Consider the following 13,447-nt stretch of genomic DNA (forward strand, 5'->3'; position numbering starts at 1 on the left):
TTCTTCATAGAATCATAGAATTGCTCAGGTTGGAAAAGGCCTTAAAGATCATCAAGTCCAACCACAACCTAAGCATACTACCTTAACTCTATCTTCTGCTAAATCATGTTCCTCAGCACCACATCCAAATGGTTTTTAAACATATCCTGGGATGGTGATTCAACCATCTCCTTGGGGAGCCTATTCCAGTGCCTGTTTTTGTAAGTCAATAAGCAAGTGGTCCAAAAAGAAGCATTAGGCCTTATGTGATCCCATTTGTTCACAAAAAACAAAACAAAACAAACAAACAAACAAACAAAAAGTCTATAGAAGATAAACATTTTAATATTTTCTTTTCATTATTTCTAGATAAAGAACTGGTGAGTGAAAGGGCACATTCCAAGCTTTCTGTTTTTGGCTAATCCAGCTATCCTGTACTGATTTGTACACAGAAGAATGTCATTTGCATGGCAGCCTACCCAGAAGAGCAGTGTTCCTCAGTGTTCTTCCTGTTGGTCTCTGCTGTTTGCAAGTTGTTGGTGAAACTTTTACCGACTTCAGATGTTAAGGTCTCCTGGTTTGGTGTGAAACTGTCAGTTATTCCACTTCTAGGAAAAAAAAAAAAAAAAAAAAATTACTGGTCTGCTTATATCCAGTTAGAGACCTGTGAGTCAAGTCTTCAGATTGTATGTATGTAATTGTATGGTCCTCTTATAGTCAAAATGTCACTTACAGCAGCCTTCCATTTTGTAGAAGCAGTATGATAGGGAACAGCTTAAAGAAAGTGTAATTTTAGGAAGGACCATGATCTCCGTTTCTGGTAATTGCACAGGGTGGCAGCTGACCTTTGTGTCTTAGGGATGATTTGGAAGTGGGACTGCTTGCAAGTTGGCATTTCCTGGTGTAAATGGAGGAAAGAAGGCAGAGAAATGTCACAAGGAGCCTGCTGATGCCTGCTTTGCTCCTCTGCAGAAGCCATGAACTGCCCTATCCAACCCTACACTCAATTGGATGCGCTTACTGTTGGTCTGTGGTAGTGAAAGGAAGAGGAAAATTAAGCCCCAGGCATTCACGTGGCTTATGAAGTATATCATCTCCATAAAGCTTAGTATCTGTCATTTTTCAAGTAATTTAGCAAATGATCTAGAACAGGACTGGGGTACAGGTAATGTGCAGGAAGCAGTATACCTTGAAAGTACATTTCTTTGTTTTAATAAGGTTGGCAGCATACCGTGACTTGCTGTAATGAATTAATTTGGTGTTTACTGTAATAGCTTTAAGCTTAATTGAACTCATATTTGTGTGTCTGTCTGTAGGTGTTTGCTTGTCATTTAGGATTTATAAATAGGTGCTAAAACATCTATTGCTGCTTTATCCTAAGCAGGAAGCGTACAAAAAGTCCACATGCTAAAAGCTCATCTCAGACTTTTTTCATAATTAAGTCAGTAATAATTAAAGTTTCTGAATTGTTAGTATTCAACAATGCCACATGACCTGAGCAAAACTGTTGTAGTGAGCTCCTTAAGTTCCAGCACAACTGCCTAATAAATATAATTCAAATCTCATTTCTTATTACTGCAGGTACTGTTTCACTTCAGCATTCCATATTTGGGAGACTGTTCAGGTTTAACAGATTTAAGTAGCAACAAGTTCACTAATTTGAATCAATACTAATTTATGGGATGCAAGTCATGAGTGCTGTGTATTCTGAAGTAATGGCTTATTTGCTGAGCAAAACCAGAAGGTCATCTGCTTTCTCTCTTCAAATTATTTGATATATAAATCCTCATTGCTGAAGAACAGGTCTGTTTTGCCACAGCTTCTTTTGTTGTACCTGGTAGGGGAGATGTTTTTCCCGGCTTCTGTGGGGGTTGAAGGTGGCCACCTGCTCTCTCTTGTGGGGTGAAGTTCGGTGGGGTTTTGATCTGCTTGGAGTCCATGCCAGAAAGAAGTTTCACAGCTGGGCCCAAGGGCACTCTTTTGGTGGGCTTAATTGTGGGAATGGCAGTTGAGGGAGCACAGCTTCATCTGAGCTGGCAACCCAAGCTGCATTTGGCCAGTGTGAAAAATTTCCTCTTGAGCAGTCTGTGATTGGCAGCTCAACAACACACTGGCTTAAAAATAAAATGAAAGCACAGCAAAACAGGAAACAGACTCTTCAAAACCAGCATTTCCAAAGGGATGTGGACAAGCTTGAGAAGTGGGCCTGCGTGAACATAATGAGATTTAACAAGACCGAGTGTTGCACTTGTGTCATGGTAATCCTGGATTTGTACAGACTGGGAGAAGAACTGAGAGCAGACCTGTGGAGAAGGACTTGGGGGTCCTGGTGGACAGAAAACTGGACATGAGCCAGGAGTGTGTGCTTGCACCCAGGAAGGCCAACTGCATCCTGGGCTGCATCAAGAGGGGGGACCAGCAGGGTGGGGGGGAGGGATTCTGTGCTCTGCCCTCATGAGGCCCCACCTGGACTACTCTGCCCAGTCCTGGGGCTCCCAGCACAGGAAAAACATGATTCTGTTAGAGTGGGTCCAGAGGGGGGGCCATGAAGATGATTAGGGAACTGGAGCGTTTTTCCCATGATGAAGGGTTGAGGGAGCTGGGCATGTTCAGCTTGGAGAAGAGAAGGCTCTGGGAAGACCTCATTGTGGTTTCCAGTATTTAAAAGGAGTTTATAATCAGGACGGAATTTTTACATGGCCTGATAGTGATAGGACAAGACAGGATGATTTTAAAGAGAGAGTTTTAGACTGGATGTTTGGAGGAAATTTTTCATTCTTACGATGTTGAGGTCCTGGCACAGGCTGTCCAGAGATGTGGATGCTCTATCTCTGGAAGTGCTCAAGACCAGGTTGGGTGGGGCACTGGACAGCCTGATCTGGTGGTTGGCAACCCTGCCCATGGTAGGGATGTTGGAACTAGATTATTTTTAAGATCCTTACCAATTCAAGCAATTCTGTGATTCTTATCTACCATTTTGAAGACCTATAATCAACACAATAGCAATGACCTCTGCCTCAGGGTGTTTTGTTCCTCTTGCATTCTCTATCTTGCATGCTTTCCTAGCATCACCTCAACCTGTCTGGGGGTGGCACAGATACTACTCTCCTACTTTCTCCCTCAGACATCTACTTCTTCACTACGCCTTTCCACAGCTGCTCCATCTCTGAACTGTGTTTTGTGATGATTTGGTACCCTTTGAAAGGTATAGAAATGGCTAACTGGGTAGTGCAGCTGAGGCCAGGCAAAAAGCTATTTTGGGATGAACCCACTAGCTCCCTAAGTGCTTAGGAGCTGGATTTGGGGTTTTTTGCTTTTTTTTTTTTTTTTTTTCTTCTTTCTTGACTGCTCTTTATCTCTTTATTCTGTGTATTCGGACAAGAAAAAATCCCACAGGACTGTTTACCTACCATAAGCGAATACAGATAAATCCTTTACTCTCCTCAGCAGCTTTATAGCTATAATATGATGCAAACAGGATTTGTTGGGCAGCAGAGGAATGACAATGCTTGTTGGCACCTGGTATAGAATCTGAGTCAGGGCTTTGAGCATCAAAGCAGTGCCCCAAAGATGAGGCCAAAATAATGAAAATTCATCTTAGCTCAGCAAGACAAGAGGGGAACTTAATTCTGCAAAGACTTAGCCCCACATCTTCCTATGAAAGGCTTTTGTGCAGTGCTTTTGCCCAAGGAGTGTAACTCCCTGCTAGCTGCTAGAGAAGTCACTGGAGCTTTTTTAGCCATCCATGTGCAAGCACCGAGCACTCCCAAAAGCAAGCCATGTGAGTTACCTGGGAACATCCCAGGATCGCATGAACAGAGATCTCACTGAAGCTATCCCTACGGTTAGCTTGCATTTTTACAGGCAGATGATACTCAGTAACCCTTGCCATCTCAGACTCACTGCTTGTTAATGGCCTGTTGTGTCTTTTGCTTCCTACTTTTAGTTCTGAATAAAACAGCAAAATCAAAACCCAATGTTGTTGGAGGCTCAAGAGTAGAAGGTAGTAATTGAGGTGAGGTCTCACAAGAGCAGGGTAGAAGGGGAAAATCACCTCCCTCAACCTGCTGTTAATTGAAGGCCCAATTAATCGAAGTGTATGCAGATTCCTTTTTTTCCCCCTTTAGTGCAGTTTAATAAATTCACTTAATTGCCTTGAAAGATGTTAGTGTAACAGTTTGCCTGCTAGAGGAAAATACATTAAGATCTATACTCTATAAGAAAGGTCATGTTCTTTCAGACAACTGAGATTATTTCAATATATATGCTACTTGAATAAGCTCAAGACTGTGGTATTTTGAAACAGCAGGGAATCGTTTGCCCTACTCGCTACTTTCCACCACTACTGGCTCACATTTAGCAATGGCACTCCGTGCTGTATGCTCAAAGGTGCTAGGAGGAAAAGTTCAGATGTAAAAAGTTTGGACTTGCAGAGAGAGGTGCTTGCTGGACATTATCATAGCTTTTAGTGTATCATTATCATTCATTGCATTTAGTTAATGCGCTATTATTTTAGTCCCTTATTAAATTTGAAAATCAAATATCAAACTGATTGTAGCGTCTGCTGCCCAACAGGTATCTGATTAGCTTGCGTAGGGCACCCAGCAGGAGCTGCAGCAACAGCACCGATCTTTGTGGCAAGACTGCCATCGTGTGGGAAATTCCTGCAGCGTGTATGGGAACGGCGCCTACATCCTGCATGCCTGCAAGAAATTTCCCTTCTTCACGTTATTTTTCGTGGCTTTCTGTTAAAAATATCATTTTTATTTCTGAAAAGGTGCTACAAAAATAGTGATTTCCCTAACTAGGAACACGTGGGTAGCATTAAATCTTCCTAACGCTGTTATTGTGGTTCCACAAAATGCCTGAAATCAGATATAAAGTATTTCCTACATCTGGCGGAATCAGGACCTTCTTTTTCCTCCACGTGAAGGTGAATATAGTTGAATATTCATGCTCTCATAGTTTCTCTTGATATGTAGTTTATATTTCAACATCTGTTTTCAGCTGCAGCTTTAAAGGTCTTCATTATAAAATTTCAATTTCTGAGGTCCTTCATATGATTGGTTAATTACTGTCCCTGGTTTGTTTATTTTTTGTTGTTGTTTTTCTTTAAATAATTGAACTTGAATGTTACATCCATAAAGAAAATTGCTGATCATTACCAGGAGTACAATTGGGAATAAATCTCTGTTAAGGAACAAGCTAAAGTTCGGTGTTTTATGCAAATGCCTATTGTTGAAAAGATGTCTTGTGTAATCAGGAATTAAACTGACAAGTGAAGAATCATTTAATTAATGAGAATAGAGCAATCATTTAGATGGTTCATTCTATCACTGAATAAAAGAGACAAAATAGCCCTGCTTAGGGATTAGAGCTGCTGCTGAAATAGAAAAAAAAAGAGCCCCAACATTTTGTTTGGTTTCTGCCTTCTGTAGTTAGTATAGCAGCTTCTAAATATAAAGAAATATATGCCGAATGTTTGAGATTGTACATTGAAAATTAATCTTCTGTTACCTTTTAAGAATTTACACAAGATTTTTGTTCATCAGAAATGCTACCTACTGCCCCTGTGAATGTAAGTACTTGGGCCCAAGTATTCCAAGTCCTATTGCAGATGCAAGAGGAGTGAGTCCTGGAATTACAGTGAATTATGTCTGCAAGCAGTGTATTCCATAACGCAGATCAGCATACGAATCATGTTCACAGTCACACAGGAATACTTTTGGTAGCAAGGGACCTCTGGAGGTCTGTAGCCCAGCCCTCTGCTCGAAGCAGGCCCAGTTAGGTCAGGTTGCTCAGGCAACCTTTGAATAGCACCAGCCACGGGGATCCCACAGCTCCTCTCTTCCAGTGTTTGACCTCCCTCTTTGTAAAGCATTCTTCTTTTTATCTTGTCGGAACTGCTCATGCCCAAGCTTGTCCCTTAAAGCAGAACAAAGAGTTTTTGGTCCTTGACCAATCCTGGCCTCCTTTGGAAGCTTCAGGATGTGCAATTTCCGACAGCAGCATCCCAGACTGCTGCTGGTTTGCGTGCACTTGGATTTTTTTGCATGCTGTGTCCAATGATTGCTCAAGTGATTGTTTGCCTTCCAATGCTGAAATGAAAAACAAATTTATTGCGTGAAGGAAAACATTCCCTTTGTTTTATTCTTATTAAATGTAATAACTGAATTTATTACTTTGGGTAATCAGAAGCACCCAGCTGCCACTCGAGGCACTTCTGGATGTTTGTTTAAATTAAAAAAAATCTCAGGAATTTATTGAGATTAATAAATTAACCAAACATTAAAATCTTCTAAACAACATTTTTGTTTTTCAAACTGCTCATCCCACTGGAAGCCTTGCGAAAAACCTAGCCCTTGCAAGCTGCCCAGCAAATCCTCAGCAGCAGGCTGGTTGTGTAGGTGCAAGAACAAGTGAGTTCCACAACAAAGAAGCTTCTCCTGGAGATTTCTTGCTAGCAAATTGCATGTTCCTGGTGGGCAGGATTAGTTTAAGGCATAGCTGTTTGCAGCTAAAGTGGTTCCGCTCTGCTCTCTCCAAAGCAGCAGGTAGGTAACCAGGTAATGATCAGCTTCCAATAAGGTAACATGTATCCTGTGGTACATCTAAAACTCAATTTACCTTTCTCTCTCCCTCTTTTTTTTTTTTTTTAATTTGAAATGTCTATTCTCCAACTATTAAAATCCAAAATATAATTTTCAAGTATCTCACACGCTACAGAAGTCGGTTGCTATAGTCTGCCGCAAAAGCCAGCTAAGAAAATAAAGTATATTAAATCAAACGTTTTCATTCCGGGTTTAAAGAGACTTGTGGGTACTTTTGTTCGTTTAGAGTATTTCATGAGTATCCGTATGCTCAATCCTATACACAGTCCTATATTCAAACTGTCTTTTCTTCTAGACCAGTACAACTGGGTTCTCCAGCTGCTTGGCCTTCCCAGACACATGAAAGGATGTGAGCACTTAGGTTATGTCCTCGTGCCCTTGCACTTTGATGCCATCTCCATTGCCCCATTGTAATCCCTGACTTTTTGCTTTCTCCTCAAGGATTCTGGAGCTGCAACAGAATGGTGACATGGACATACTGAAGCATAAGTGGTGGCCAAAGAACGGTCAATGTGATTTTTACTCATCTGTGGATACCAAACAGAAAGGAGGTGCCCTGGACATAAAAAGCTTTGCAGGTGTTTTCTGCATTCTCGCCGCTGGGATTGTCCTATCTTGTTTCATTGCAATGTTGGAAACGTGGTGGAATAAAAGGAAAGGCTCCCGGGTTCCATCAAAAGAGGTATTAGATCCTCCATTTCTCCTGGGAAATTTTCATGCACCGTAAACTTTGTTGTCATGAATTGATAGCCTTTAGGAAAAAAGAATCAGAGAAACTTCCTTAGCTTCCTACTTTTAAGGTAAATGCCATTCCTCCAAATCCCTTCAGCTGCTCTTTCTAGAAGAGTTTTAAATAAAACAATAATGTATAATGATGATATATGGAACATGTAACTTATTTTGAGTAAAACACAATCGTTACTTGCAGAATAATGTATTATTAAAACATCATTACTTAGTACATTATTGCCATCGGTGAGAGTTAATCCTCGCCAGCAAGTTCAAAGGTTTCTTGTTTTTTTTCTTGCAAATTATATCCTCCAAGCTCAATGGCTGAGTCTCTTAAGATAGATTCTCAAAGTTTAGCCCTTTAATCAGCTGTTAGCTTCTTAAATAAGCTTATCTTGATTTTTCAGATCTGTTAAACTCTTGGAACTTCCACCAACTTCAGCTGTCATTTTTTAATCTGAAGTCCAGGGAAGCAAGAGTAATTTAGATTTTTCAGATTCAGGCCAACCTTATTTCTGAAATCTATTACAGACCTTTTTAAGATAGTCCTAGACAGACTGGGGGAAATATGTCATCTTATACCAGAGATGAGTTTGGTTCTGTACCTTCCCATGGTAATCCACTTGTCCCTTTGCCAGCCATCTGAGCCTTATAGAGTCTTAAAAAAAATTCCTTAAGTCTTTTAGCTCTACAAACCACTAGAAAAAACATCAGGAATATTAAAAGTTATTAAAATATACTTGGCAGATGTGCCCAAAAATGAACCTAAGTATGAGCTATATGATACAGCACTATCAGTTATGCGTGTTCTGTGTAGCTTAGACTTATGTTGTGGAGTATTGCTGTTAATTTGTGTTCAGTGGTCTCACCTTCTCTGCAGTTTCTCCATTGTGTTTATTCCTGCTAATCTAATGCTGTGTAATCAGGTAGAATTAATTACATTACCTAATTAGACAGCATTGACACTGATGTTAGAATACTTATTATCTTTTCTTGCCTGTTTTAATTCCCAAGCTTTTTTTGTTAATGATCTGGACCAGACCATTATTAAACACAAAAAAAAAAATCTCTAGTCTTAAATTGGCTTTCTCAGGACTGGAAACTGTCTAGTTGCAATTGATGAAATTAAAAAAAAAAAAAAAAAAATACAAGCTTGCTGTTTACCCAGACTCTTAGGACATCATACTTCATATTTATTTGGTGCAAAACATAAAAATTAATATCAAAGGGGAAAAAAAAAAAAAAAAAAAACAGCCCAGCTACTTTATATAACTATAAAACTTCCCATTTCAATTTTCAAACACATAAATTTTAATGTGTACTTTCCATAAATTGTATAATTTGGCCTCCTTTATCTTTTTTCATATATTCATCAGCTTAGCATTTAAAATTGCATCTCAAAGCTCCGTTGAAAAGCTTGGCTCAAAACTGAGTTTAACATGGACAAATGTGCTGAATGTCCCCACTGTCCTAGAAGTGGGGATCATTCAGCAAAGAAATACATCTTAACTAACTTTCTTAAAATTCATTTTAGCTTCCATGAAATCCATTGGCTCTTCCAGGCCACTAGTCCCGAATCGGGGGTCAGATTGGGCCAATTTGTGGTCAGCAAGCCAACCCTTTTTCCTGGTGGCTGCCATCTGGTGCTCCAGAATGCAAGCATTTACACTGAAAAAAATTGTCTTATGGTTACGAAGATAATGTTTCAGTCGCGTACCAGAAGTAACCCATTCAATGATGTCTGCCTGAGTCTGCAGACAGCCTTAAACAGTAGCTCTGAGAGAAGTATGAACTGCCCCAGTAATCTCAATGGGATGTTGACTCTGAAGCCTGATGATAATTTAAATGTGAAAACTGCTGCATATTTCACTACTGATCACACAAGAGAGAAGAGGAAAGATCATATTATGGAGATGTGCACAATCTTACTGTGAGTGGGTCTCATTTTGGTGTATCAACTGGGTGGAGATCGGGTTGTGGGCTAAAGCATGGGAGAATATCACCGCTTTATTATATTTTTACTGGTCTGACTCTAGCCCCAAATGCATCTCAGAGAAGAATGAAGAATATTCTGGATAACTTATAGAGGCTCAGAAATACTGAAATTCAGATTGGCATTTGAAATTACAAGGTGTTCATATGTTTTTCAAAACTGCAAAAAAAAAAAAAAAAAAAAGAATTAGGACTGTCCTTTAGAGATATAGTCATGACTTGCACGTGCTAAAGGAGCCTCTGTATATATTTTTAGATGCCAATGTGGCCCCAGTTCTTCTGCATCCACATGCAGCTCCAAACATTTTAAAGGAGAGCGTTTGGTGAATGCGTTTGGTTTTGGTGTCACCTGTGTGGTTGTTATGTGCATCCATGTCTATGTCCACATGTGAATAAACTACAGACAGAAAGCTAAGTCCAAGAAATGAGCACTGCTTTTATTCCCCTCCCATGATGAGCTCACCTACAAAGCCCCTGTGGTCAGCTTGGTTTCCTCTGGCAGAATCCTGATGCCCTTTTCCCTGCCCTTTGCCCTGCAGTTTGTCTCACTTGTCCCCTGTCTCAGAAGGGAGCTGCTCCTTCAGTCTCACTTGAGTTGGGCTTTTTATTCAGTGTGATACTGGTGCAAATATTTGGTGATCCTTTTTGTTAAGAAGATAAACTCCTGCAGTTTGTTCTAGGTGGAATTTTCAGAGTGCTTGACTTCATTCCTAGACAAAGGAGGGACCTAAAGCCCATTCTGTATACTAGGAGTTTTGCCATTGATTCAATGAGCTCTGGATCAAGCCAGTCATTGAATTGCAGTTATCGAGTCTGGAAGCCATCAAAGCACATCTATCGGCCGCCTTATTGCCCTCTGTGAGGTCCTAGAGTGTGAGATATTTCTAGTGGCCTGGAAGAGCCAGTAGATTTCACAGAGATTAAGGTAAATGTTAAGGTTAGTTGGAACTGATTTTTGTTCTGAATGAGCTGTGCTGACTAGACTTGAGAGAATACATTCCTTTATACATGTATACATATTGCTGCTTTGCATTAAGCTTTGCAGTTCAGTAGAAATAAATACGTACAATATAGGTGATTTATTGGGTCACACTGGACATTTTTCTTTTTTAAATTCCCATGCATTTAAAATCTCAGTTATAACAAAGAAGCCTCTCTAATGGAGTTCACTGGGTTTAAGAAGGAAAAAGGACAGAGGTAAGAGGAGTGGTGCTTTGTTATAATAAATCCTCCAGGCTGCCTTCTCACCCAACAGCAGTATAATTCCAACTGAATCTATGGAATTGCTTCTTTATAGGTAAGGAGAGAATTAATCCCTTTTTTGGCATCACAATTTAAAATCATCTGATGTACTCCTTCCCGTGTGATGTTAATGAGATGCCAGTGTTTGGATGTGGGCCTGGAAGCTCAGCTTTTCTGTATTTTAAAAGCAAAAATCAACCTGAGAAGATTTTAGCCCATCCTTAAGCCCTGAGAGAATGAACACCGATGAAGAAGCAATCTGGCCCCTCAGAGTCCCCCATTTTGTTATTATTAGTCATATTTAGTCATCATTGCAGCATTTAAGGACTGGCATCATCCCAGACATTTGAGATGATGCTCTGTTTTCATTGTACGAAGAAACCTATCAGTAGTCCTTGGAATTTTGTCATACAGACACAGGGTTTGAAGGCAGATGTGGAAAAGGGTCTGCATGAGTTTGTTTTAGCTCGTCCAGCTTCAGGAAGTGGGGATGTTTGCTAGTGATGCTTAGAGCTGCCCACAGCTAAGAGGAAGCTTTAGTAAGTGTGTATTTTGTTTACCAAGCAGTTCTGATTGCACTGTGAAGTTTCAATCCTGCAAAAAAACATGGTGGTGGTGGTAAGTGGTACATCTTGTTCTTCTCCTTCCCCAGGATGACAAGGAAATTGATCTGGAACACCTCCACAGGCGCGTGAACAGTCTCTGCACAGATGATGACAGTCCCCATAAACAGTTTTCCACATCGTCGATTGACTTGACCCCGCTGGACATTGACACTTTGCCCACCCGTCAAGCACTGGAGCAAATCAGTGACTTCAGAAACACTCACATCACCACAACAACCTTCATACCAGAACAGATCCAGACGCTGAGCCGCACGCTGTCTGCCAAAGCTGCTTCTGGCTTCTCCTTCGGCAGCGTACCCGAGCACCGAACTGGCCCTTTTAGGCACAGGGCACCAAACGGAGGCTTTTTCAGAAGCCCCATCAAAACAATGTCATCTATCCCTTACCAACCAACTCCAACTCTGGGGCTGAACCTCGGCAGTGACCCGGACCGAGGCACCTCCATATGAGCATCAGACCGAATTTCTTCACTGTTTCTTTTCTAGGACTCCCTTTGCAAGGAGCGGCTGTAATGTTGTGGGACTAACATGGATGTAACCTTTTTCTTTTCTTTTGTTTTTGTTTTTAAAATTTGATTTTTTATTTTTCTTTATTTAAGAAAAGAATCAGGATTATTAGTAACAACTCTTCCTCTTCTCTGCTTTCTCCGTCTGGTCTCCTCTTTCCTTTCTCTCTTTATTCTCTTTACTACTTGAATCACTTATTCTTTCATTTATCACCACATTAGGTTTTGGTTACTTCAGGCTTTTCATATACTTAAATATAGGAAACGTGTAGTGATTAATGCATAAGAAAACCCTGAGGATTACTTTACAGAAGGGCATTTGGCTCCTCCTCCCCAACTGCCTTTTTTTACTATACTTGCAATAACTTAAGTCCTTTACATCTATTCTGCTGCGTGCGGTCAACGCTCCACTGCTGTGTGTCCTTTTAACTGTGGACCAAAGGCAAACCCTGCAGTTTAAAAGACAGAAAGAAAAAAAAAAAAAAAGAAAAAAAAAGGCAAAATAGAGAAAAAAGGGAAAAAAAAAAAAAAAGCAAAATAAATGAAGTTGAAAGACCATTCAGGCCCCATTATATGAGAATGCAATTTTGTAGGATTACAAAAAAGCCATTACTATGCCAGTAAAGACTACAGTTAAATCTACTTTTGCACTGCAACAGTGCATATGACCTTTATGTGATTGTACAGTGTTAAAAGTTTTTCTTATGTACAGTAAACTGTATCATATGGCAGAAGCCTTTGTTGTGTTAAATAAATTAGTATCTCATACATATATATATATACATATATACACACAAGTATGTATATATATATACATGTATATATAGCTATAAAATGGCAGCCGTTGCTACTGCAATTCATTTAATAAAGCTTTAGTAAAATGTGTTGTATACAGGAAAGATGTACAGTGCAGGGGTCTTTTCATTTAGAAAAGACGGATCGCTTTTAATGTTATTCTGACTTGCATTGTTTGCCAACAGAGCATATTTTATACTTTTTTATTAGAACATCCAGGACAATTTGAAGTTTGTACCTAGATGTAACTCATTCAATTAGGTTTTGCATTGGCTGTTGAGCATTCTATATGGCTAACCTTGATAATTTTACTTTTAATTAATTAGACAGATGGAACACTTTCTTAGGTATACCACGCTCGTGAGCAACTAATATAGCTCTAGAGAAGTTTAAACATAGATCAAAGGTTAATAAATTATTTTCCAAATCGGTACGGCTGATCAATACGATAATGGTGTTTGTGGAGCAAAAGCCCTTGAGAAATACTGATGTGGCCTTAATTATTATCACATATTGCTCGAAGGGGAAAACAGTATATGAACTGGCGCTCATTTTAACCCTTTATAAGTTAAGTTAGATTTAGAGGAGCTACATACTTCTTATATTAGTGCCAACTGTATAGAACAAGAGAAAGAACAGCAGTGAGAGCAGAACCAGTGCCGGTTTTGGCACCAGCTTTTTAAAGTAACGCTGTTACCTGTTAGAAATGTAGGAAGAGCTTTCAATTTGTAATCCTTAAAGCTGAAGATGAGGCTCAGTAGAAAGCAAGCAGTGTATCCCGTGAGGTTTTTCAGTTTGGTTATGTTCTTAATGCAACCATACACTTATTTTAACCTAACTCATTCTTTGGCTAGGATTAATAGGAATCAACCTCTGTGATTTGCTTTAGGATAAATTAAAAGGTATATTCTTCAGACCTATTCTATTTTGATGCTAATTCTGTTCTGGGGGAGCATCTTGTACTGTCA

General features: G+C 39.8%; 1 protein-coding gene across 3 annotated transcripts in view; it reads left to right on the forward strand.

Moving 5' to 3' along the window:
- Positions 1-12,140, forward strand: part of GRID2 (glutamate ionotropic receptor delta type subunit 2) — a 690,114-nt gene extending 677,974 nt beyond the window's left edge. For all 3 annotated transcript variants that reach the window (XM_090138802.1, XM_090138803.1, XM_090138804.1), the window contains 2 exons: positions 7,032-7,272; positions 11,206-12,140. In XM_090138802.1, the coding sequence (XP_089994928.1) occupies positions 7,032-7,272; positions 11,206-11,628 (664 nt within the window). In that variant the 3' untranslated portion in view covers positions 11,629-12,140. The remainder of the gene's footprint in view (positions 1-7,031; positions 7,273-11,205) is intronic.
- Positions 12,141-13,447: the final 1,307 nt, after the last annotated feature.

Source organism: Phasianus colchicus, chromosome 4, assembly GCF_987193195.1.
Source record: "Phasianus colchicus chromosome 4, bPhaCol1.hap1.1, whole genome shotgun sequence".
Lineage (NCBI taxonomy): Eukaryota > Metazoa > Chordata > Aves > Galliformes > Phasianidae > Phasianus > Phasianus colchicus.